This window comes from Rhyacophila brunnea, unplaced genomic scaffold, assembly GCF_057557595.1.
Source record: "Rhyacophila brunnea isolate RB1 unplaced genomic scaffold, BYU_Rbru_1.0 scaffold_51, whole genome shotgun sequence".
Taxonomy (NCBI): domain Eukaryota; kingdom Metazoa; phylum Arthropoda; class Insecta; order Trichoptera; family Rhyacophilidae; genus Rhyacophila; species Rhyacophila brunnea.
The window spans coordinates 1730444-1754293 of NW_028233182.1; the positions used below are offsets into that span (position 1 = coordinate 1730444).

Genomic DNA, 23850 nt, shown 5'->3' on the forward strand with positions numbered 1-23850 from the left:
AAAATATATAAGCATATCGGTGTATTATGGATGAATCCAGATGGTTTGCCAGAAAGAAATTTCATTTTTTAACCACCGAAAATATATTTTTTGTGCTCAATACAAATAAAAACATATACTAAAACTGTTTTTTTTTCTGAAAAATAAATGAATCTGTTTAATAAACTATAAATTCACATGAAAGTAAATTATTTTTAATACAGATTGATCGAGATAATTAATTCTTTTAATCAGTTTTTTATTATATGAAAGAATTTTTTGATTGTAGATCTCTTAATTTGATGGTAAATGTATGACCCAAAAAAACAATATAAATCTAGATTCGGTCCAGACATTTATATTTTAACTTTATTATATCAGAAATACAGATTCGATCTATTATTTTTTAGGAGTATAATCATGATAATGGTTCCATTTGGAAGCTCACCATTGGATGATAAAGCAATTATAGTCTGCCACATTATCAATTATATAGATTTATTCAACCACACCATATAGCATTTCAAGAAACATATAAATTTTTTAAAAATAATTTTGCCCATGGTTCGAAACGGAGACAAAATGCCCGAAAGAAAAAATACTTTCAAAAGACGAAATAAGATTATGAGAAATATAAAGAGGACGCTTTTTTTGAAACACTGTATGCCAGTAACACACAAATTTACACCCTGGACGATTATGATATTAGCAGTGGCATATACACTAATAAATTTATGTTTATACGCACCATTAATTTACATATGTCCAAATTACAGTCCAATCGTTCACTTATTAAAGCTAGTGGCATATAATGTTGTTCCTTATCTTAATGGATTTTTCTGGGTAAACTATTTAAAAAAAGAATATTATCAGACGTATGTGTATATTTCCACACTTTCTTTGATATTTACGCCGATTATAGATTTCTTAAGACTTATTTTAACTTATTTTGATACACCTTACATTTCGATCATACTTTCGATAATTGATATTTTAATCATTCAATATATATCCACGATAAATATTTTGGATATTGATACCAAGAAAAAAAAGAAGGATTTTTTATTGTTTTTGTTAATTGGATTTGTAGTTAGTTTATCTGCTTTTCTTGCAATCAATCCTTTCACATTCAATTTGAAGATCATAATTAAATAGCAGACAATTCAATTATAGTTACAAAATTTACACAAAACAATATTATACAGCTTTATTAGCAAAAAAAGTATTTTTTTTTTATTAAATTTTGATCTGAAAATTTAGAAGGAAACCAAAGATTTTGAGAAATGAAAGTTTTGGGGAAAAGGTAAAGTCTTATTATATTGAGAATAAAATATTAGTTTTAATCTTATTATCATGAACTTTTATTATATAATAATTTGTTATATCTTCGCAGTTAAACTTATTAATTCACGTTTTTCTGCTTTTTACGCGCCAATCGTGTTCGAATTCTTCCATTCGATATAAACCGATGTTATTTTTTTTATGTTAAAAGATAATGGATTTTTTTTAAAATAAATTTTGAAATTCATTGTCCATGATAAAAAAAATATTGAATCATATTATATAAAATATTTAATCAATTTAATAATTCATGATAGAATCAATGATATATATTAAATAGATATGTTCATATTATGCAACTACCTTAAATTTTTAGTAATATATGAGTTAGTTTTTGTTTCTCTTTATTAACCAAGGCAAAATTTAGATGACTACATAGGCCTGGTCATATTTATATATTCTTCCAGTCATATCCTCTATACAATCCGCTTCTATATATCTTTTCCAACATATTAATTCAAGTGTCACCCTTAAATATAATATATACAGTCAAAATCTCACAATAACGTTCCTCTATACATCCTTTTTTATCAAGTTTTTATTAATTCAAGTGTCACCTTAAATATAATATACTATATACAGTCAAACACTCTTAATGACGTTCCTCTATGCATCCTTTCCTATCAATTTTTTATTAATTCAAGTGTCTTCCACAACCATAATATACCTCTTTCATCTTATTCTCATCATGGCTATTCTCTCCATAATTGTAACTTTTTCAAGTGTAATTAATCTAATTATCACCGTCGATCATATTGTGCTTCATTAAATAACATCCCTTTTACTTTAACTCTATAATAATCTAAAACAATTAAATTATTTCATGTGTTATTTTTATTTCTTTACCTTTTATCACATTGATAGAAAAGTAATAAAAAGTATGGGTAATCTTACTAAAGTTAAAAATGAGAATTTTAGGAAATATGACCATTAGCAAATGACCATGACTAGTCTATATATGTAGAACACAAATAGTACACATGCGTCATAACTTGGGATGGTGTGGTTAAAAATACCATAGGTTGTATATTAAGGAGTTAGGAACCTTAGCTGAAGCATGCGCACAAACAATAGGTTTGAGGAAGACACTTAAACTAATAATTTTGGAACGAAGAAGATGTATATGGTAAGATTATAAATATAACGAGGTGGAAAGAAGTATCAGCCAAATATATTCTGTTGAGGACTCTGAAGTTTTGCTTGAAGAATGTTTAATAGTTAAAAATCGAATTAATCCATAAATAAATATTCATTGCTCCCTTTTACCCCGATTCAATCGCGAAAATCTTTAGAATAGTTCTATGAGCTGTTTATATTTATACACACCACTGTACTTTACATTAAACAACCTCGCTATATTCATCTTCTTCTTTTAAGACTTAATTATTCATGTGCCATTTTAGACACTATAATATTTGACTTATTGCTTTAAAGTGATAGAGCAATAAAAATTAATAATATATTGATGCCTGGCTATATAGAATTCAATCTTCTATATGTATAGTGAATATTATTTTAAAATAAAGTGCATTTGTTATTTTTTAATTATATGTACTTCCCGATTAGGTATTAATCCGATTATCTATATCGAAAGTTGTTGCTGCTGAAATAAATTTGATTTATTTTATGACCAAAATTTTAGTTTTCTTCTCGTGCACAACTTGGTTGATTTCCCATGCACACAGTGTATTTATATTTTCGCCTACCTTCTCCTCTTCGAAGTTTTCTTCAATACTTCAACTTCTTTCGAGATCTATTAATTCAAGGATATTTCTCAAGCCAAAGATTTTTATATATGCCTAGATCTGGTTCTTGACTAAAAGTTTCTTCTGGTATCTTTTATGTGGTCTGTTATCACCCCATCCTGCTTTAAAATAAATGTTTCAAAATTTTTATATCCGTGGTAATAATTTTGGCATTAAATATTCATCTTTAGCACATAAATAGATTTCAATTTGGTGTAAATTCTACAGATGCGAAATAATATTGTCCAAAAAAACATTTTTTTGCTGCTAAGATCAAAACATGATTAATAAAGAAAAAAAAATTAATTAGTTATAAAAGCTATTTTTTTCTTTGGTTGTTTCTAAATTTTGATACAGCCTGTGAATTTTAAGAAAACATACAGAAAGGCAAGAAATAATTAGTATATTGAGGTTTATAATTAAAAACCAAAATGATTGCATTCAAATGCAACCTTTAATTATCTCAAAGTTAATCTTAATTATTTTTTGAATATGTGAAAGAAACACAGTTTAATAATATGTAAAAAATTTACTTTTATAAACCTTTTTTTTTATGAAACTTTGTCTACATATATTTTTGATGGAAAATAAGATATTATGAAAGCTGTTTCACCAATGGAATTATTTAGAATACGAACGCAATTCTATTTAAATTTTAAGTTGTGATTTCGACGCATAAAAAAAAGATAATTTCTAAGTCTAAATAATTTTTGATAGAAAATAAGATATTATAAACGCTGTTTCACAAATGGAATTATTTAGAATACGAACACAATGCTATTTAAATTTTAAGTTGTGATTTTACGCATAAAAAATGACGCTTTCTCAAGCCTAATAATTTTTGAGAGAAAATAAGATATTATAAATGCTGTTTTAGGAATAAAATTATTTAGAATACAAACCCAATGGTATTTAAATTTTAAGTTGTGTTCTTGATGCATAAAAAAAGACAATTTCTAAGCCTAAATAATTTTTGACAGAAAATAAGATATTAATAACGCTTTTTAACGAATTTAATTATTTAGAATACAAACATAATGCTATTTTAATTTTGAGCTGTGTCTTTGGTGCATAAAAAAAATAAATTGTGATTTCTTAAACATAAAAAATAAATGGCTTAATATAATATACATAGGATGATTCCTATCTGAAATCTGCTACAAACTTTGAAATAGGATTTCTATCTTCTATATGCGCTATTTTTTTGATTATTTTGTTTTATTTCTTAAATATGAAGCAAAATTAGTAAGAAATCGTTTCATTTTATTGTATTTGCCCAATCAAATTCATGGTAGTTTATGTAGCCTATAAATTATTATATAAATAAAATTATAATTTATGCTATGTCGTTTTTTTCATGTTTAAATTTCAATATTTATTGATGTTTTAATTTTAAAATAATTGACATAGCTTTAACAATTTCATACGCTGATATATAATGTTCAAAGACCCATGATATTTAAAGAAACAATGGAAAATACTTTTTATGAACTGCAAAGACTGATAAAAGAAAATAATCTTCCCGAGTTTCCATCATTCCTACCGCAAGAATGCTATACACAAGATATCATGAATAAATATAAAGAGTTATATTCACATTATATCAAGCTTTTGTTAGATGTTCGAAAAGACGATGAAAACAATTTTAATAAAACAAAAATTTTCGAAGAATGCATTCCATTTATATATAATTTTATATCAATTCCAATTTTCTGCAGCGATACTGAAATTGAAGCAATAGATATTTTGTTAAAGAATGAAGAATTAATTGAAGATGATTTATTTTATGGAATCGGAAAGTCTGATAATTCAAATAATAATACCGATTTTAAATCTGGTAGTGGAAATGATATAAAATTAAATGAAGAAAAGAAGAAAGCTGGCAATAGCAATGTTGATCCAGAAAGTGGAATTGATAACAGTCTTCTTGAAAAAATAAAGAACGAGATTCTCGATAAATCGCCGCAAATTAAATGGGAAGATATTGCGGGCCTCGAGAATGTAAAAAAAAGCATCAATGAAATTGTGGTATGGCCGATTCTCAGACCTGATATTTTTAAAGGTCTTCGAAACCCACCAAAAGGACTTTTATTATTTGGTCCACCAGGAACTGGAAAAACCATGATCGGGAAATGTATTGCTTCTCAATGTAAAGCAACTTTTTTTTCTATATCCGCAAGTTCACTAACATCAAAATGGGTCGGTGAAGGTGAGAAAATGGTTCGTGCACTTTTTTATCTGGCTAGAAAAATGCAACCTAGTGTTGTTTTTATTGACGAAATCGATAGTTTATTAAGTCAAAGAAACGACGGTGAGAATGAAGGCAGCAGACGAATCAAAACGGAATTCTTGGTTCAATTTGATGGCGCGGGAACAAGCATCGAAGATAAAATTCTGGTTATTGGGGCTACAAATAGACCCCATGAAATCGATGAGGCGGCAAGAAGAAGACTTGTTAAAAGAATTTATGTCCCTCTTCCATGTGATAAAGCAAAGGAAATTATGATAAGACATCTTGTAAAAGATTTCGAGACATCGCTGCATGAAAGTGAATACAAAGAAATAGCTGAGATGGCTGAAGGATATTCGGGTTCGGATATTTATAATTTGTGCAGAGAAGCCTCAATGGAACCAATAAGAGAAGTAGATGATATAACAGCCTCGGATTTTAGGGCTAGACCAATAGAAATAAAAGACTTTGTTGGTGCAATGAAGCAAATTCGAAAAAGCGTCTCTGAAAAAGATTTATCGGCTTTTGTTGATTGGAATAAAAATTTTGGATCTGTTTAATAAAAAATTCTTTCTCATAATGGCTATTCATAATTTTATTGCTCCACACAGACCCTTTGTTTAAGCAATTTATAAAGATAAGATGATAAAATATATTTAGTGAATCATGTTGAGTCATATAATAATTTTAAATGTCACAATCTTATATTTTAATACTTATCTACATCCTTTTATGCCAAATTCTAAGCTTAAAACAAGATACCACGTCAAAATATAAGTTTGAATAAGATAAAATATGGTGAATAAACATTTTATTTCTCAAAATGATGATAAAATATGCTTTTAACTTAATTAACTGGTAATTATTTTCAACAATTTTATTTGAGATGTAAAAATTTTACCTAAAATACCAATATAAAAAACAGTTGATTATGTGAATCCACATATAAGGGCATTGTGAAAATTATAAAATCATCAAATGAAGTAACAATAAAAACGATACATAAATGTTATATACCTTTAATATAAAAAAATCACATTGCTTTTTTAGAAAATCAATTCAATTTGCTCATTTATTGTGTTGTTTCATAGCATAAATATAAGAAATCCAAACTGATAGCTTAAAATGATGTAGTGTTCACAGAGAAAAAACGCACAATTTGGCTAATCTCCATAGCTTTTCCCGAATTTCGTTTAATAGTAAATTCACGTGATAAAAACGTACCTGCATTTGTTTATAGGTTCTTCTGAATGTGGCAACATTTTTGATCAAAAGAGATTTTCCTCCGTTTATGTATGAATGAAACTTATAAATTTTACAATAAATATCAACTAGTAGATCATGGGTTACAACTAAACATCTTATCCACGAAAAAACTACAATTTAAGAATGAAAAGACATTAGAAGGAGAATGTTTGCGAGGAAGGTGTCTTTCATCGTAGGAGATATCATAGAGCATAAATAAGAGATCAATATGCCAAAATAAAAGGATTTATTACCATATTTTAATATTTTATACAGAACATATACTTCAATCTAAACACAACTCAAATATTCATACCTCAAATTAGAAGATCATGGATAGATATTTTAATTTTTTTGCAGAAGAATATAATTTTCTTTGAATAATGATAAATCGAAATTAAGTTCTACTTATATATTTAAGAACTAATTCACTTACACAAAATATGCCTTTTATGTATCTAAAATATATTTTTTTCGTATAAATCAAACAAAACATTTTTTGAAGAAAATTTCTGTTATAAATAGAATACGCTTTATTAGAATCCAAAAATACTAGCGATTTAATATTATTTTTTGCATATTATGATTATAAAATAGTAATTATTAGAGATAGATCGTGTACATTCTATATTTATTTGGGTAGATGAGAACTATATATTGTATAATAATATACCGAAAATACGCACATCATATTTGAATAAGGAAAAATTATGAATCTCATTAGTCAAAAAAACATACAATGTATCAAGAATAATCTTGTTTTTATAAGCTTTCATCGAAATTATAAAAATAATGCCTATTATAATTAAAAACCCCATCCCGGCCTGATTTCTACAACCGCATTTTGTTTCCATAGTGTATTGATTGATCTTATTAGATCATACCTTTATATCCAATAAAATTCTGTGCATCGGCTTTATAAAAAACAGAATTTCTCGTCTTTTAAAGATACAATATTTCATTTCATGGTTTTTTTTTGCACAAGATGGCTTCAAAACCTCCACAAATTTTATATTATAGCATAGTTTCAACCCCAGAAATTACAATGTAATTTTGACAAAAAGGAATCAAATATTTGTGGTACTATGTTTTTATTTTCACTTTAATATATTATAAGATGAAAATTAAGTTGTACGCCAAATTATATTCATTTATATAATTAAAAGTGTTTATTTAGTTCGAATAATGAACCTAGAATACAAATATAAACTATAGAGATCTAAAATATCGCACAAAGAAATAATAACGCAAAAAAATCAAATACCGCGGGTTTTAATTCCATATAAAGCGAAAAAAATCAGAAACTGTCAGAGTAAAACAAAAGTTTAAATTTTATAGATAGATTTGATTAGGATGTCTTTTAAAACGACTCAATTCTAGACGGAGATAAATAATTTTGAAAAAAATAGTAGGGTGGGATATAAGCCTAATGAACTAATATCAAATAAATTGTTTTTAAAACCCCCAATAACATTATATTTCCACATTTATAAGAACTAAAACACTTTATAAATAACGTTAACAGTTAAAAATATGGCATGGTGTGATAATATATAAAATAACAATTATAATAAAGTTTACTATAATAAAATGTTACGGCATGATTACTCCCGAAGGCACAATGAAATCGTAATGGGTCTTCATTTCCTCCTATCAAAACGATACAACTTCAAGAAAACCAAAAAGATCAGAACTTACTCGGTACAAGAGATCTGCGAAAACGAAAATGCAGAATTAAGGTTGATACCAGAATAAAAACAGATATAATCATCAAATAAAATAGACCTGATATTTTTCTATACAATAAAAAAGAAAATATAATTACGCTGATTGAAATACGTATAACTAGCCTTGACAAATTAACTAAAGTTGAGAATGAAAAATATAGGAAGTATGACATCTTGGCGAATGAACTTGGTTAATCTACAAATGTAAAACAAGAATAATGCCATGTGTAATGACTTGGGACGAGATAGTTACAAAATTCCATAAAAATATGTTAGGGAGCTAAAAATTCCAGACACGTAGAAGCATACATGCAAGCTCTCACACTCTGCAAGACACTTGAACTCATCTCATTTGAGAGAAGAAGAGCAGTGATGAAGATAGATCAGGGGAAGGTGTCAAAAAATGTATCAAGGAGTTATACAATATTTCCAATGGGCTGATTACGTCAAAATAGATAAAAATAGAAAAAAAGAAAATTAATCCATAAAATATATTTATTAATATCCTTACTCTACGCAAAAAAAAATTATTTTTTAATGATCAAAAATTATGTTCATATATTAATTTTTAAAAATTTTTATGACACTAAAAAACAAAATATCAATCAATTCATATAAGAAAGACACTAAATTTTAATTTGACTTGATTTAATCTAATTTGTTTAGTTCTGATAATATAAACACTTACTTATTCAATGCGTGCTATTACCTAGTTTGTTGAAAATGATTGGATAAATTGACAAACCCCCAATACAATACAATAAATTAGTTAAAGCATTATATCTACTTAAAGTTTATAGATGTAAAAATATACTTGATCTCATCTCATTTGAGAGAAGAAGAGTAGTTGATGAATATAGATCAGGGGAAGGCGTCAAAAGTGCCTCAGTGATTATGTAATATTACCAATGGGCTGACTACATCCAATAGATGGAATTGATATTATGAAACTTAATCCATAAGTAAAAAAAATAATAGATAAAAATATATAATATTTTGGTAAAATCATTGGAACCTGGTGTGAAAATTGATATAATATCATAATTGAATACATGTTTTTTTCCTTAAATATTTATTAGGTCATGTGTGATTACCTTACTTCTGATATGATAAAAACCATAAAGACCTTCAATCATCTGAGCCCTATTTACTTTCTTAAACTTTTCTCCTTTTTAATGTGTAATTCAGCTTGTTATTACATGACTTAACGTTATGATTATAAAATAAAGAATCAGGATCAACAAAATCATGAAATGCGCGATCGTTTGATGTCCATAGTCTTTTAATAAAGTATAATCATGGCCTTTACATTCATCCATATATATTACTAACCTCTCTAACTACTCTCTTAATGATATTCTCAATGTATTTTTAATTTTATTCAAAAGAAATCTAGCGAATATTTTTAGGTGATCTGCTTGTGCCTACAAATTAAAAGACCTAGGTAGGAATTATTTGTTCCCTTCCTCGATGAAGCTCAATCTTATAGTTAAGAATCTACTTGAAAAATGCCCTAGGTCATACTATTCTTACTATTTATTGCTATAATACACCGCTATGAGTTCATAGACCTCACTTATTAATTTACCAGTGGATCTTAAATTCATGCCAACAACTTCGCATGTAGTCTTGTCGGTGGTTTTTTGAATAGAAGAACTGAAATTTCAACAATTTCTTGATGTCGATTAAATTTACTCAACCACATTTCTTTATTAATAGATTTAGTAATTTAGTATTTATCAAAGGATTAATATATACATTTAAAGTTATGACCATTCCAGCTATCTTTTGTAGATTTCATAGCTTTGGAAAAACTAGATTTTATACGAAACCACATGACACATATTAATAGAGCAGTTTATTATTTCAGAAAGAAAAAATTAGATGTATCTTCGTTTTTGCTTCTAATTACTTAAAAAATTAGACATTTAAGATGTTTTATAGGTCATTTTAAGCATATTATACAAATGATCTCTTACGAATATTCAGCATATTTTCTGTATTTGAACCAAAATATAGAAAATATCTTTTCAATAACACATTATGCCATGCACAAAAATATGAAAAAATAACAATATTCTGATATAAATAAGCAATCTTTATCATCATCAAACTTCATAAAAAAGATCATTTTTTGATCTTTCTTCACTGAATATACCATCATTGTGCGAATTTTTTTTTATTTCACCCTTCCAAATCCTTATAACCAAATTTTAAACAAGATAATATCAATCTGGTAGCTTAAAACAACTTGATCTTGTATTTTAGTCATTTACCGAATGAAAATTTGACAAAAATAGTTTAAAGAGTAAATAGAAGTTTAGATTTAAGTAACGGAAAATAGTTTTTCGTGTAATAAAATATTTTATTTGTATTATTTTCCTTTTATCAGCATAAACAGTTTCCTTTTCAGGCATTCCAATAACTTTTTACAAATGATTATTTAGGGATACATTTATAATATTATGCTACAGTGAAAGCCAATTCTTTTGAACTCAAAATTTTCAGTGTCATCTGACTTTTTAGAGGTAATAACTTTTTCGATTGATTTATAGTGGGTTTTGTTTTCTTCAATTTACACTGCCTAGAATAGCAAATTAAGTCAAATGATTCTATAGTAGATTATTAAAAACACATACGCTGTAAATTTTTAAATAAAATTTTAGGAAATTAATTTTCCAAATTTTTCGATTTGAAATACATATGATTTAATGGATTATATTTTTTTCTAATAACATTCTCTTTTAAGGATATTCAACAATCATACAATTCAATATTATTGTTTGACCATGAAAAAAGGTCAATTATAGGTTAATTTACAAAAAAATATAAAAACAATCAGTAATTCATTATATAAGTTTAAATGTGTTAAAACTAACTGTTTTATAATTTATAAAGCTTTGTTATGCGATTATATATTGGTATATTATCATTTATAGTGTTAAAAATAATATTAGGCGAAAGAATTATTTCCAGTTGGTGAAAAAACATGATTGTGATCATTTTTACTTATTCACTATGATATGCCTATTAAAGTCTATAGATATAATATTTTCAGAGTTGTTGTATTTAAATTTTTAAATTAAATCATATATCTCTTGAGCTCACATAAAAATAAGAATAAATTTCATGAAAAAATAGAACAAGTTAATTGAAATTCGTTAATCTTAAAATAGTATTAGTAAAAGGTTAATATACCACAAATGGAAAATATAATAATTGATTTTGCGGCATTCATGAATATTAGTTCTTTCAACACCCTGATGAATAATTTCTGTTCACTCGTTTTTTTATTCAGGTATCAAAATATTTTACAGAAAATTATATGAACGAACATCGGATACTCAATTTACTTGGTACTTGCGTGAATCGACAAAATCAATTATATAACCCGTTAAAATTTATGTGGCTTTGATATTTAACTTCCCCATAAATAAATTTATTCTATGATTGATTAATGTGCCCAGAATGAATGCCGGTTTATAATTAAAATTTAGCAAATTTGCTTAATGAAATATCAAATAAATATTTTGTAGGAATGCTGATAATCACAGTGATTATATTTGTTTTTCCTTAAATTTGACAATAGATGTTATTTGTGATATAAATAATAATGAAATAAAGTGTTTTATCTATTTATTTTAAGCTAAGAAATCGTAGGATTTCACATATTTTATATTTTTAATAAAAAAGAGTGTAAAGGATTAATTACAATCTTTGCTTTTTGAAATTTATTTCGACGATTGTTAAATTTTAAATATATATTTATATATACGAAAAATAACATTCTTCTATAATAAACACCTCAATCAAATACAGATTGTAATCATATTTATAAAATTTGCAATTGATTCATTTGTGGTATTTGAATATATTTTTAAAAAATTGGTTTATTGAATTATATTTTTATGGATGGCTAATTTCCTTTTTTCTCTAATTGGAAAGTTCGTTTAAATGCAATTCAAGATAAAAATTTATGAATATTATCAACGTAGTAATTATTTTTGCTATATTTTACATATGTTTTTGGATAAAGAACTCAGCTGAAGATACAATCAGCACTAAAAATTTTGTCTATTCTGACTATAAGACACCAAAATATATAGATTTTAGATATAATTTGAGTCTATTTGCTTTCTTGGAGAAGACAAGAAGAGACGGAATATCTGTTGATAAGTATGAGGGTGAAGATGCTAATATTTATGTATATGAAAGTGTTTTGCTTGTTGTTCAATATATAAGCGCAATCTTAAAGCATAATTTAATTCATGAAAAAAAATTTGTTTCACTTCTTGACTCCAAACTTTCAGGCAAAAAAATACAATCCCTAACACAAACATTTTATAAATGTGAGGAGTATTGTCAAATTTTTGAGGATATAAGTGCAGATGTGCTTCCAGTATCAATTTTACATGCAATATGCATAGTAGATATTAAATTTTTTAAAAAACTACTTCCATATGCCTGTGATGTGTTTTTTAATGCGTTACAAGATGAAAAAAAGCTAGTCGATGTTATTATAGAAGAAACACGCAATTGGATAATGATAAGAGAAGATAACGAAGATTTCAAATGCATAAAAATGTCGGAGGATAGTTCTTGTAAATTATTTGAGCAGCTAGATATTTTTCATCATCATAATGTATTTACATATGTTCATACTAAACTCCAGGATCTAACGGCAAATAAAAATTCAAAAAATGAAATTATATTTTATTATGATTATACACAGTTTATAGCGGTGAATATATTTAAAAAATATATTTTCGAGAACGATTGGAATTTTATCGAGTTTGAAAACATAATTCACAAGAATACATCTAAACTTATTTTACCAGATAATATAAAGATTTCAAGTCTTATACGGAAGAAAAAAAATATTCATTTAGATATTCATATAAGTGAACATTATTATCTATCAAAATTGATATATTTATTTAACATATTTTGTTTGCAAAACGATTTAAATATTACACTATCTGAAAGTGATCATAAAAATTTTACAAGACTCTCTGGATTGATTTCTTATAAAATAGCAACTTATTTTGAGAATTTAGAAGTATTTCTCAGTTTACATTACAAAAATATTGAATTTTCATTTTTTTATACGCACCGAAGTGAAAATGATGATGACACACTGACAGAAAATGATAAAGAAAGACTTCAAGAAGGAAAATCATTATTTTTCGATGATAACAATTTGAATAAAACAAGTGCACAAAATACTGTAGAAGTGAAAGAAAATATAAAAAGGATATATAAGAAGCAAGTAGATGACACCAAATTATATAAGCGTAAATTTAATTCAAAAAAGAAAAATACCATCCAAATTCTAACAGAAAAACCGTTAGAGCCCGCAAAAAAATTTAAAAAGCTAAAGATAATTAAAAATGATAACATTAAAGATTCAATAAATAAAAATCCACAGAAAAGTCAAGAAGAAAATTCCATTAACGGGATTAATAAATTAAAAAATATATATAATCTAGAAGAAAAAAATAAAGATCTGGTTATATCTAGAGGATTAAATATGAAGACTTCAAAATATAATATGGGACAAAATAATACAAGCGAAGAATTAAAATGTGCTCAAAATTCAAATAAAGATACTAAAATAGAAAACCATGGGACAAAAGATCGATTATCAAATATTTTAGGAAAAAAGACGACGAGACCAGAAGCTAGCAAGAATATCCATAAAACTAATATGAAGGTTAGAAGCTCTACAGCGAATACCGCCTTATATTCACTTAAACTAGATAATGGAATATTAGGAAAAGAAATAAAGAATAAATGTGCAGAAAAAAATGAAAAAGTGAAAATCAATGATGGTTTTGATAAAAAAGAGTTTAAAAAAACAAATGTAAACGATATTAGGCCATTCATACATAGAAACGTTGTTTTTTCACATACGAATTGCAAATTTACAAGCCAGGACTATATTCGTTCAACATTACGAAAAAGGATTTCTTTATTTTCTAGCCCAACACTACCAATAAATTCTTATAACGAAGGATTACAACCTATTTGGGAGATCACAGAGGAATAATAGAGAAATATCTTTTTACCGTATTTTTATTGGCGTATTCGATATTAATCTAAAATTTATTCGATCAAAATAAATAAATATTTATTTTTAAATTTTATTTAGAAAAATTAAATTTTTAATAATTCCAAATCTAATTAAGAGGTTGCTATTTATACGTTTGATAAATATATGAGTTTCACGTTTTCTTATAAATAATAGATAATATTCAATAAAATACATATTCGTAAAATCTAAATTAAAGATTGAAGGTGATTTATGAGCCTTAAATTATAATTACTTTGAATATAAATTGTTTCGATAAAAAAACTATGAAGATAAACTAACAAAATAACCTTAATAGCATACGCCTTCAAATTCATAAATTTATAGAAAAGAGTTCATTTTTTAACAAATATTATCCTTTAAACTGAATTTTACTTATGTTCAATATTCATTTTTTCAAATCAATATATAGACTTGGTGTTTTTATTTTTTTCGGGCTTTTATTCGAAGGCATTAATATCAAGATATACAAAAACATCAAATATACCACTTTAAAAAACCATTCAATTAATATGTAGAAAATTATTTGTACATATCATAATAGACGCTGTATATAGCAACCCTTGTTTATTCAATAATTTACAAATAAATTTAAGTTTATGCACCATTGTTATGTATTATTAAATTTTTGGGCTGAAAGATAATAATTCCCCTTTTTGAAAGTTAATTCCAAATAATTTGTGAATAATGATTTGCATATTTACCAGGTCTCACCACTTCTTTGTAGATACGAAAATACACTTTGATAAACGAAATTCGAAAAAAAAAACCTATTAGGGAGAGTGGGATAATTGCACAAATATTAAAAGCTACGACACCCTTCTTATATATATTAACATTTGATTTATTCATAAAAAAACAAACAATGCATGCTAGAAACTTTATTATACGAGTATGAACTTTTCATAATCTTGTAAAAATATAATTTACAAAGGATAAAGGGTACGATACACTGGAGAAGATTTTTTAAATATATTATAAACCGGATGATAAGCTTATTTTTTTAGTTGAGATTTTGTTACCCTTCAAACCATAAAATTTAAAAAAATAATTCTCAAATGCAATGTTTTATATTGTCATCTGAAAATTTAAAATTATTCGATTTGATTAAATATACCCAATTTGCAAACATCATAATATAATATACGATGAGGTTTCTGTATAAGTATAAATTTTAAATAGAGTAAATTATATCTCTATGGTGTGATTACATTGTTCTTTATTCAAAAATTTCGACGTCTTTTTTCTTTTTCAGGTAATCAAACTTTTCTTTATCAGTTTTACCTTTACTCTTGGAGATTTTCAAATTGAGAAACGGATTATATCTTTTTTCTTCATCAAAAGTGAGAAAATTTTTAAATTCAATGTCTTTTGGAGGATTAAGTTTCGAATACTTGTTCAATGATTTCATATTTTTTTCCTTATAATCATTTCCATAAAGCATTATTGTAGCGCTATCCACTCTCGAACTAAGTCTCTTCATAGTTTCATGAATATTATTGTCTTTTGCCTGAAGGGATTTTCCAAGACTCAAAAAATTAAATTTATCCCCCGTTACAAGATATTTATCCATACCACCATTTATATAATAACAAAAAGAGTCTTTAGTTTGATAAGGTATATGTATGGCTTTGATTTTCAAGCCTTTAAATTCAAAGTTTTCACCGTTCGTTGCGGTTTTTGTGTGTTTTGGTGGCTTTTCATTTGTATCTAAATAACCATTTGTTTTGCTGTTCTTTTTTCTGTTCTTTTTTTCGTATTTTCCGATTATTTTTCTTTCAGCTTCAACTTGTTCACCACCCTTAGTTCTGTCTTTGGAATAGCTCGTTGAAAATATAGCCAGTATCTTTCTTTTCTTTTCACAGTCTTCAAGATCTCGGAACTCTTCAGCTTTATAATGAGGTTGATCTATTTTGGCTTTTTTGGCCTTTTTGATGATTTCGGCATCTGCAGCATCGAATATAACCATGTTATCGTCATCATAGAAGATATGCATGTATATTAAATTCTCCATAACAATAGAAACAATGTTCATCTTTATAATAATTAGATTAAACCTGATTTTTGTGTATTATCTAAACTTAATTTATTTTAAGGTATCCAATATTACTTTATTTTTTAAAAGGAGCGTGGATAACCCTCTTCTTATAAGTCCTAATCAAAGTTATATCTTCTAAATATACCTAGTTGGATGTAATCATATCAGTTAGGAATTATAAAATCTCCTTTTAAATAACAAGAGAATATAAATTTTACGTAAAAAGACAAAAAATAATATTTATGTATGAAAATGTTTCTTTTAAACCATATTTACATTTTAAACTTTATCAGACAAAATACACATATTTTTAATTTGATTGATGAATTAATTGAAACATTATCTGATGACATCTTGATAAAGAATTAAAAGGGATCTGATTTACGTGAAAAAGATAATAATAACTATATTCTGTGTTTTAAAAGCTATTTTTTTGATCAGAAAAATATATAATATATTTTATAACTAGTAAAAATTGTATTTTAATATTAAAAAATAAATTTCTGTGTAATTTTAAATTTTATGCGCTTTAGGTTTCCACAAGTCATCTGAATTTTAATATTAGATATAACGAACCATATACAGTGCTATTTACATGTATAAAGAGAGATTAATCATATCATTTATTATTTAAGATTTTTAAAACAAATAATTTTACAATAAAATGAATACCAAGATAATTATTACAATTTTATATATACTTATACAATATTTCTACTGAATCACATACATATTTTTTCGTGAATATTTAGAAGGGCTGTTTGATGAAATCAGATACAAACTAGGTCAGTCATAATACTGTAAATAATTAAATTAATTGTTTATGAAATAATAATATAGATATATAAAATTCTAAGATTTTATTTTTAATATCCGAAGAAGGTCATCTAAAATATTTCAATTTAGAATAGAAATTTAACATGTGATGTTTAAATACCAAAAAAGCATATGTAAATATTAAAAATTTAAGAAAAACAAACCCATTTTGATCTACAGTGAAGGCCAAAATATAGCGTTTCAAAGATTTTTGAGTTTGATTCAATAGATATATGCAAAATTTTCGATAGAGAGATACTCCTATAAAATCTATACATTTTAGATACTTTTTTTATTTTTACAAATTAGTGTCTAGAAGAAACCATATGTATAAAGAATAAATATATTGCCAAAATTAATCTTTATTTGAGACGCTTATAGACTATTATGAATGTATTTTTAAAATTGTTTGAATTTATTAGGTTGTTAGCTTGCAAATAAAAGAAAATAGATTCAAATCATATATTTATTTGATCATGTCTTATAAATGCATAAAAAGCTTGCAGATTTTTTGTTTTCGTGGCCACTAATCAACGTGAACAATATATTATCTATAAAACTTAAATTAATTTTTTATAAACGACAAAAAGGGCGCAATCAAATTTACAATTAATTTAGTCATAAGTAAAAAAGTTATATAATATAATTGGTTCGATTCGAAAATTATGTATTTTATATGATGACATTATAAGGGTCTTGTATTTTGACAAGGAAAAACAAATATAGAACATTCAATAAAACATATATTAAATAAAACCTTTGTGTTTATAGAAAAATCAATAGAAATAAAAAAATTCTTAAGCCAATAATCTGTAATAAGAAGTATAAAATACAGTTATTCTGGATTTATGTCTAAATTTTGATTTAAAGCGGTGAGAGCATCCCTTAATAACTACTAAAAAAGCTAATTTTAAGCGTTAAATTATATTTTTTAAAGGAAACATAGACACAATAAGGCACTATAATCAAAATTAGCGACATTATACAACTAATAGGTTTACAATTAGTTCAAAACATATTTCAACATGAAAAACGAAATTTCTGGATCTATTTACGTTCCTTTAAGGCAACATTATTTGATTTAAATACAATTTAACTTATTTTTTAATTTTCTGATGTTCTTTTAGATTCTACCCTGACCAATAATGCTTTAAAGTATATTCAAAGCTCTTATATATTCCATAAAGAACATTTTAAGCAAACTAATTGAAAAAGCAAGCCTTATTCGGCATAAATAAACGATCCTTTTGTCGGAAAAACAATAAATAGATACATAAATTGTCTAATAAAAAATTATACTCGATCTTAATTTTATGAATTAAAAGTGTATGATTTTAATTAGAGTGAGCATTTTTTTGTGCGGGGGATTTTCCTATTATAATTTCTAAAAATCTAAAATTTTAGGTTAAACATACCTATTAAGATAACAATTCTTAACAATATTGCAGTATAAAGTGAAATCTGCTCGAAACGCATATCTAAATCGTTAGATTATAACTATGTTATTACAGAAAAAAAACATTGATATTTTTTCATAATAGAGTGAGATTTTATCGCCCTTTATACATAAATAACTTTTAACTAACTTTTTTATTGTAGAAAACAAAATTTTAAATGTCTAAATATAAAAAAAAAATTTAATCACCGCAAATACTAAATTCTTAGATGTATTATTTCTTATTCTGCCTATGGGTATCTTATCTTTACTTAATATGGTGTTTTTATGATCCCGGATTACCTTAATAACTGGAGTTCAACCTGATTATTTTGTAAAAAAGTCTTTTCAAAGTTCACACGATATAGTGAAGTTTTATCCTCCCATATTCCCAGATAATATGTATTGAATTTGTCATTGCGTAAAAAGAGTACTTAATATCTTTACATAATATCTGTATCTTCATCATATACCAGAGACAATTTTCCTAGTGTATGATTAATTAATATAATAAAAGCCAAAGGAATGCCATTACTTTTTATGCACTCAATATTACGCTATTTTTATTTTTCTAAATATTCTAAAATTAATGATTAATAGGGGGTTTTCGCTATTTTTTTCTTTATCAATATGCTTAAATTTTTGAACAAAAAAATAATTGGTTCAGATAATAAAATAAACTATAAATACTAAAAGGTATAAATGGATATAAAATGCAACAAAAAAATGATTTTAATGATTGAAAGGGCTAGATGAATTTGTTTAAGTCACATAAAGCCGTGTTTTTTAGTTTTTGAGAGAAAATGGTAAAAAAATCGTTCAAATTACTTCTGACAACTTGATCTTGGACCGTATCAACTTCTGGTCTTCCTAATGACAAGCATAGATTTTCTAGAGACCCCAAGAAGACGTCGATTTCCTCTTTCCCTTTTCCAGGAATTTGAAATATACAAAGAAGGATAGAATCGAGTATAAAGTTGAGTCTTTTACGAAGTTCATCAATTATAAATAGACATTTTTCCAAAGATATATCGTATTCTTTATCGATGACGTCCAAGAACACGTAATTATAAATTTTGTGAATCAAGTTCAAGTAGGTGATAATTCTTATCATTCCGTTAGTATCGAAGCTTTTTTTCTTTAGTTGTTTTAGTAAATGTTCAATTTTTTTGATTCTCCATAAAAATTTAAAAATGGATACGTATTTCATAATAATTTCTTTTGTAAAAATTATGTTTGTAGGAAACTCCAGTTGACAGAACAAAGAAATATAATCCCATTTTCTTTCGTTATCTAGAATACAAACGTCAATTTTCTCCGTAAATCCGTTTAGCTCTTTAAAAGTGTCTCTAAGAGCCTTTTCAAGCACGAAACTCATACTTCTGTTGAATAAAACTTTGTTAGATGCTTTGCTATAGTCTTTAATATAAAATACAAGCGTTTCTATAAAATCAGATCTTCCGAACATAAAAATATCTTTTGCAGATTTTATATGGGCGATCATTTCCTCTTTTACAATAAAGACGAGATGAATTTTTTCGTTAACTTGTTTTATGATATTGTCAATACTATTTTCCAGATTTGTTTCTAAAATATCGACTCTGTAATTCAACGAATATTTTTCTATTTTGTTGATTAAAAATAGGCATTTTCCAATATACAAAATTTTATGGGCCACTCTATGAGAAATAAAATAAGGCACAAACCCATAATCAATAGTAAAATGTTCCTAAAGATCATTTATGACGTTATTTGTATTAATAGTAATAAAAAATTCATTTGTCGTATCTCTAAAATTTCCAGTGCACACAAATTGATTTACAAGATTGTTTAAATGAGATGAACATGTTTTTATTATTGTGTCTTGACCACATACATTAACATTTTTATTAAAATTATATTCGTATAGCTTGAGGAACTCAAACGGATTTTTAGGGTTATCTCTAAAACATTCATTCAGTTGGTTAATGAATTGAAGTTGGAGATATGCTTTCCACATGCCCAAATGAAACCCAAGTATTCCATCTTTAAGATCTTGATTAATTACCAATTGTTCGTATGATGATAGTTCTGTTTTAATTATTTCGTAGAAATTTAAATGTGCCCTGCTTTGATAATTTTCATCAGCATTTTTTAATTTTTTGTATATGTGTGCATTTTGATAAACACGAAAGATAATTTCATAAACATGTAAATCCAAAGTTTCTTTGAGTTTAAACAATTTTATATCGTTAAAATAACCAATTTTGAATCCTAGAGCACCTTTTTTAATGTATTGGCAGATTTGGGTACCGATCTCAGATTTCTTATCAAGACCTATTTTTATTCTCTTATATTTTCTCAAATCTGAAGTTTTTATTAGAAACATAATCAACTTTTTATCTATTTCTGTATTATTTTTAAGTGATGTATAAATGTTTCTGGCTTCTATACTTTTCCTTTCTAAATCTTTGTGAATCTGGATGGAAGAAACTGTATTTCCTGGCGATTTCCGTGTATAATGGGAAAGATAATTTATAAAAGTTGATGATATTTCGCTTTGGTTATTTATTAACTTTAAATACTCTTTAACAAGTTGGTTAAGATCTTCTTGCATTTTATAGTTGGGTTGAAAATAAATTCTATAGATTTGGATTCTTAAAAGCTCAAATATCAAGTAAAAATAATAATAAATTTGAAATACGAGTATCAGAAATGCAAATCACACAATAATAAAAGTAGAAAATAAAAATACCATTTAAGAAAAAACAAGAAATACCAAATAGAAAAATATTAAAAGCATAAATACCAAGTAAAAAATAATCTAATATTAGAAAATAATAAAATCTGAAAATTATTAAATATAAAAACAAGAAATACCAAAAGGAAAATATTAAAAGCTTAAAAACAAATAAAAAATAAGAAATAGTAGAAATAAAATCAGAAAATTATTAAATAAAAAACAAGAAATACCAAAAGAAAAAGATTTAAAGCTTAAAAACAAATAAAAAATAAGAAATAGTAGAAATAAAATCAGAAAATTATTAAATAAAAAACAAGAAATACCAAAAGAAAAATATTCAAAGCTTAAAAACAAATAAAAAATATCAAAATCAGAAAATTATTAAATAAAAAACAAGAAATACCATAAGAATAATATTAAAGGCATAAATACCAAGTAAAAAATAATATAATATTAGAAATAAAAATACTAAAATCTCAAAATTATAAAATTATTTAATAAAAAACAAGAAATACCAAAAGAAAAATATTTAAAGCTATAAAACAAATAAAAAAATAATAAATATTAGAAATAAAAGGTATATAAACTGTTATATCAAAATAAAAAAGATGGTGTATATATAACAGGCCTATACTTTTTTTATTATAATACAATTTTTTTGGTTTTTTTCTGCCATTAAAAACCATCTAATATTTGAATTGACCAAAAGAACCCTTAATTCGTAAAATAAATTCCCAGAAAAACCTTTTGTATATTAAAAAAGGTAAAAAAACATATATTACTACCAATTTTTATAGATTTAAATTTTAGTTCTGCTTTTTTTCAAGATTCGTTAGACTCTTCTTAAATAATCAGTGCTCATAAAGTTAAAAATTAATATTATAAAAACATTCTAAAACTAATATCTTTTATTAATATCAATATTTTTTGGTTTTTTACACATCCATGTATTCATAGTAATTTTTTTGACAATGTGATTTTAATATAAAATCGATGCAACTAACACTGCAAAATATCAAATTTTTGAAGCTTTATTTCATGTGATAGAGTGATAAAGACAAAATAATGCCTTTAGCACGGATAGAAAAAATAATTAAGAACACGAATCATCTTAAAAGTTACAATTTAGATACAGGTATGTAGCTGATTCTAAATTAATTCAAGAAAAATAATTTTATATCAATGCCAATAAGATTTGAGGTTTAAAATATAAACAGACTAATATATTTATAAATTATTAAAAAAAATTTATAGAGAAGAGATACACCGTTTTTTTATAAATAGAATTTTTATATTATAAGTCCTTATAATAATTCAAAAAAAAATATATTCCAAGATTTTTGTGATAATAACCATAAGATATGATTTAGTATCTAAAAAATATCCTAAACAATCTAAGTTAATTTTATAAGATTGTCTAAAAGTGACCATATCTAATACAATTTACATATAGTAAAAAACTTCACAGCACAGTTACCATTAATATTCAATAAAAATCCTGAACAAGACAAGAAATTTTATCGGCCTAACTAAAGCAATCATGTCTAATAAACTTTACATTTTTAAAAATATTTAGTACTTAGATACACACATGTATTATAAAATAAATATAGATATATTGATCTAAATATAAACTGAAATATTTTTTTTTAATAGACGAAGTATTGTTGATTAAAATAAAATCATGTATATTAAAGCGAATAAAAATCATGCACGAAAAAAATATATTATTTAGAAAAACAAAAATAAATATTTAATTTGAATGTAGGTAAAGCTATATTGAATAAAATAAACATTTCAAGTTTTCCAATCTTCATAATAATGTATTTTATCCCTAAATTAATTCAAAAAAGTTAAAATATAATATAATGGAAGATAAAATAATCACATAAATATATTTCTTTCATGCTAGCAAAGAAATATAATTTCAAAAAAATCCGTAGACACATAGTAAAAGAAATAATGGAAAATGATTTCGCAGAGAATAAAGTATATAAAGAATTAAAAGTGATATAAAATTACCAAATGAAAGACCAGGTATTTTTATATATGATAAAAAAAAATTATCCCTCTCATAGAAATTTTTGTGCTTAGTATTAAAAACATAAACATAGTTGAAAACGAAAAATTGTGAAAGTATTATCTGCTAGCATCCGTGCTGTAATTAATATACAAATGCAAGACAGAAATTATTCCATATGTTATAACTTAGGACGGTGCCGTAACACAATATAATAAAAGATATCCGAAAGAACTCGAAGTAACTAACCAGATTAAGGCATAAATACAAACTTGGGATTGAGAAAAACCTTGAATACAGAATTCTTGAATGATTTGAGGTATTGAAGAAGACTCCAAAGAGGAGAAAATAGCCAAGTATAAATACGCTGTGCGCATGAGAGATCAAGTAATTTGTGCTTGAGAACAAAAACTAAAATAATAAATAATAATTTAGCCATAAAAAAATAGCTTTAACGCCTA

The 23850-nt window shown here is 25.3% G+C and overlaps 1 protein-coding gene across 1 annotated transcript; it reads left to right on the forward strand.

Annotated features, from left to right (window-relative positions):
• Nucleotides 1-1262: 1262 nt before the first annotated feature.
• On the forward strand, nt 1263-5855 carry LOC147065831 (fidgetin-like protein 1). The gene is made up of 2 exons (XM_085956229.1): nt 1263-1282; nt 4907-5855. Exons 1-2 carry the CDS (start codon nt 1263-1265, stop codon nt 5853-5855), a joined length of 969 nt encoding a protein of 322 aa, XP_085812355.1.
• Nucleotides 5856-23850: the final 17995 nt, after the last annotated feature.

What these genes read in the sequence shown, in the direction of transcription:
- LOC147065831 (XM_085956229.1), top strand. Translation starts at nt 1,263, where the DNA reads ATGAAAGTTTTGGGGAAAAG. An exon ending in ATGAAAGTTTTGGGGAAAAG is followed by an intron (nt 1,283 to 4,906) that starts GTAAAGTCTTAT and finishes TAAATCTGGTAG; the next exon opens with TGGAAATGATATAAAATTAA.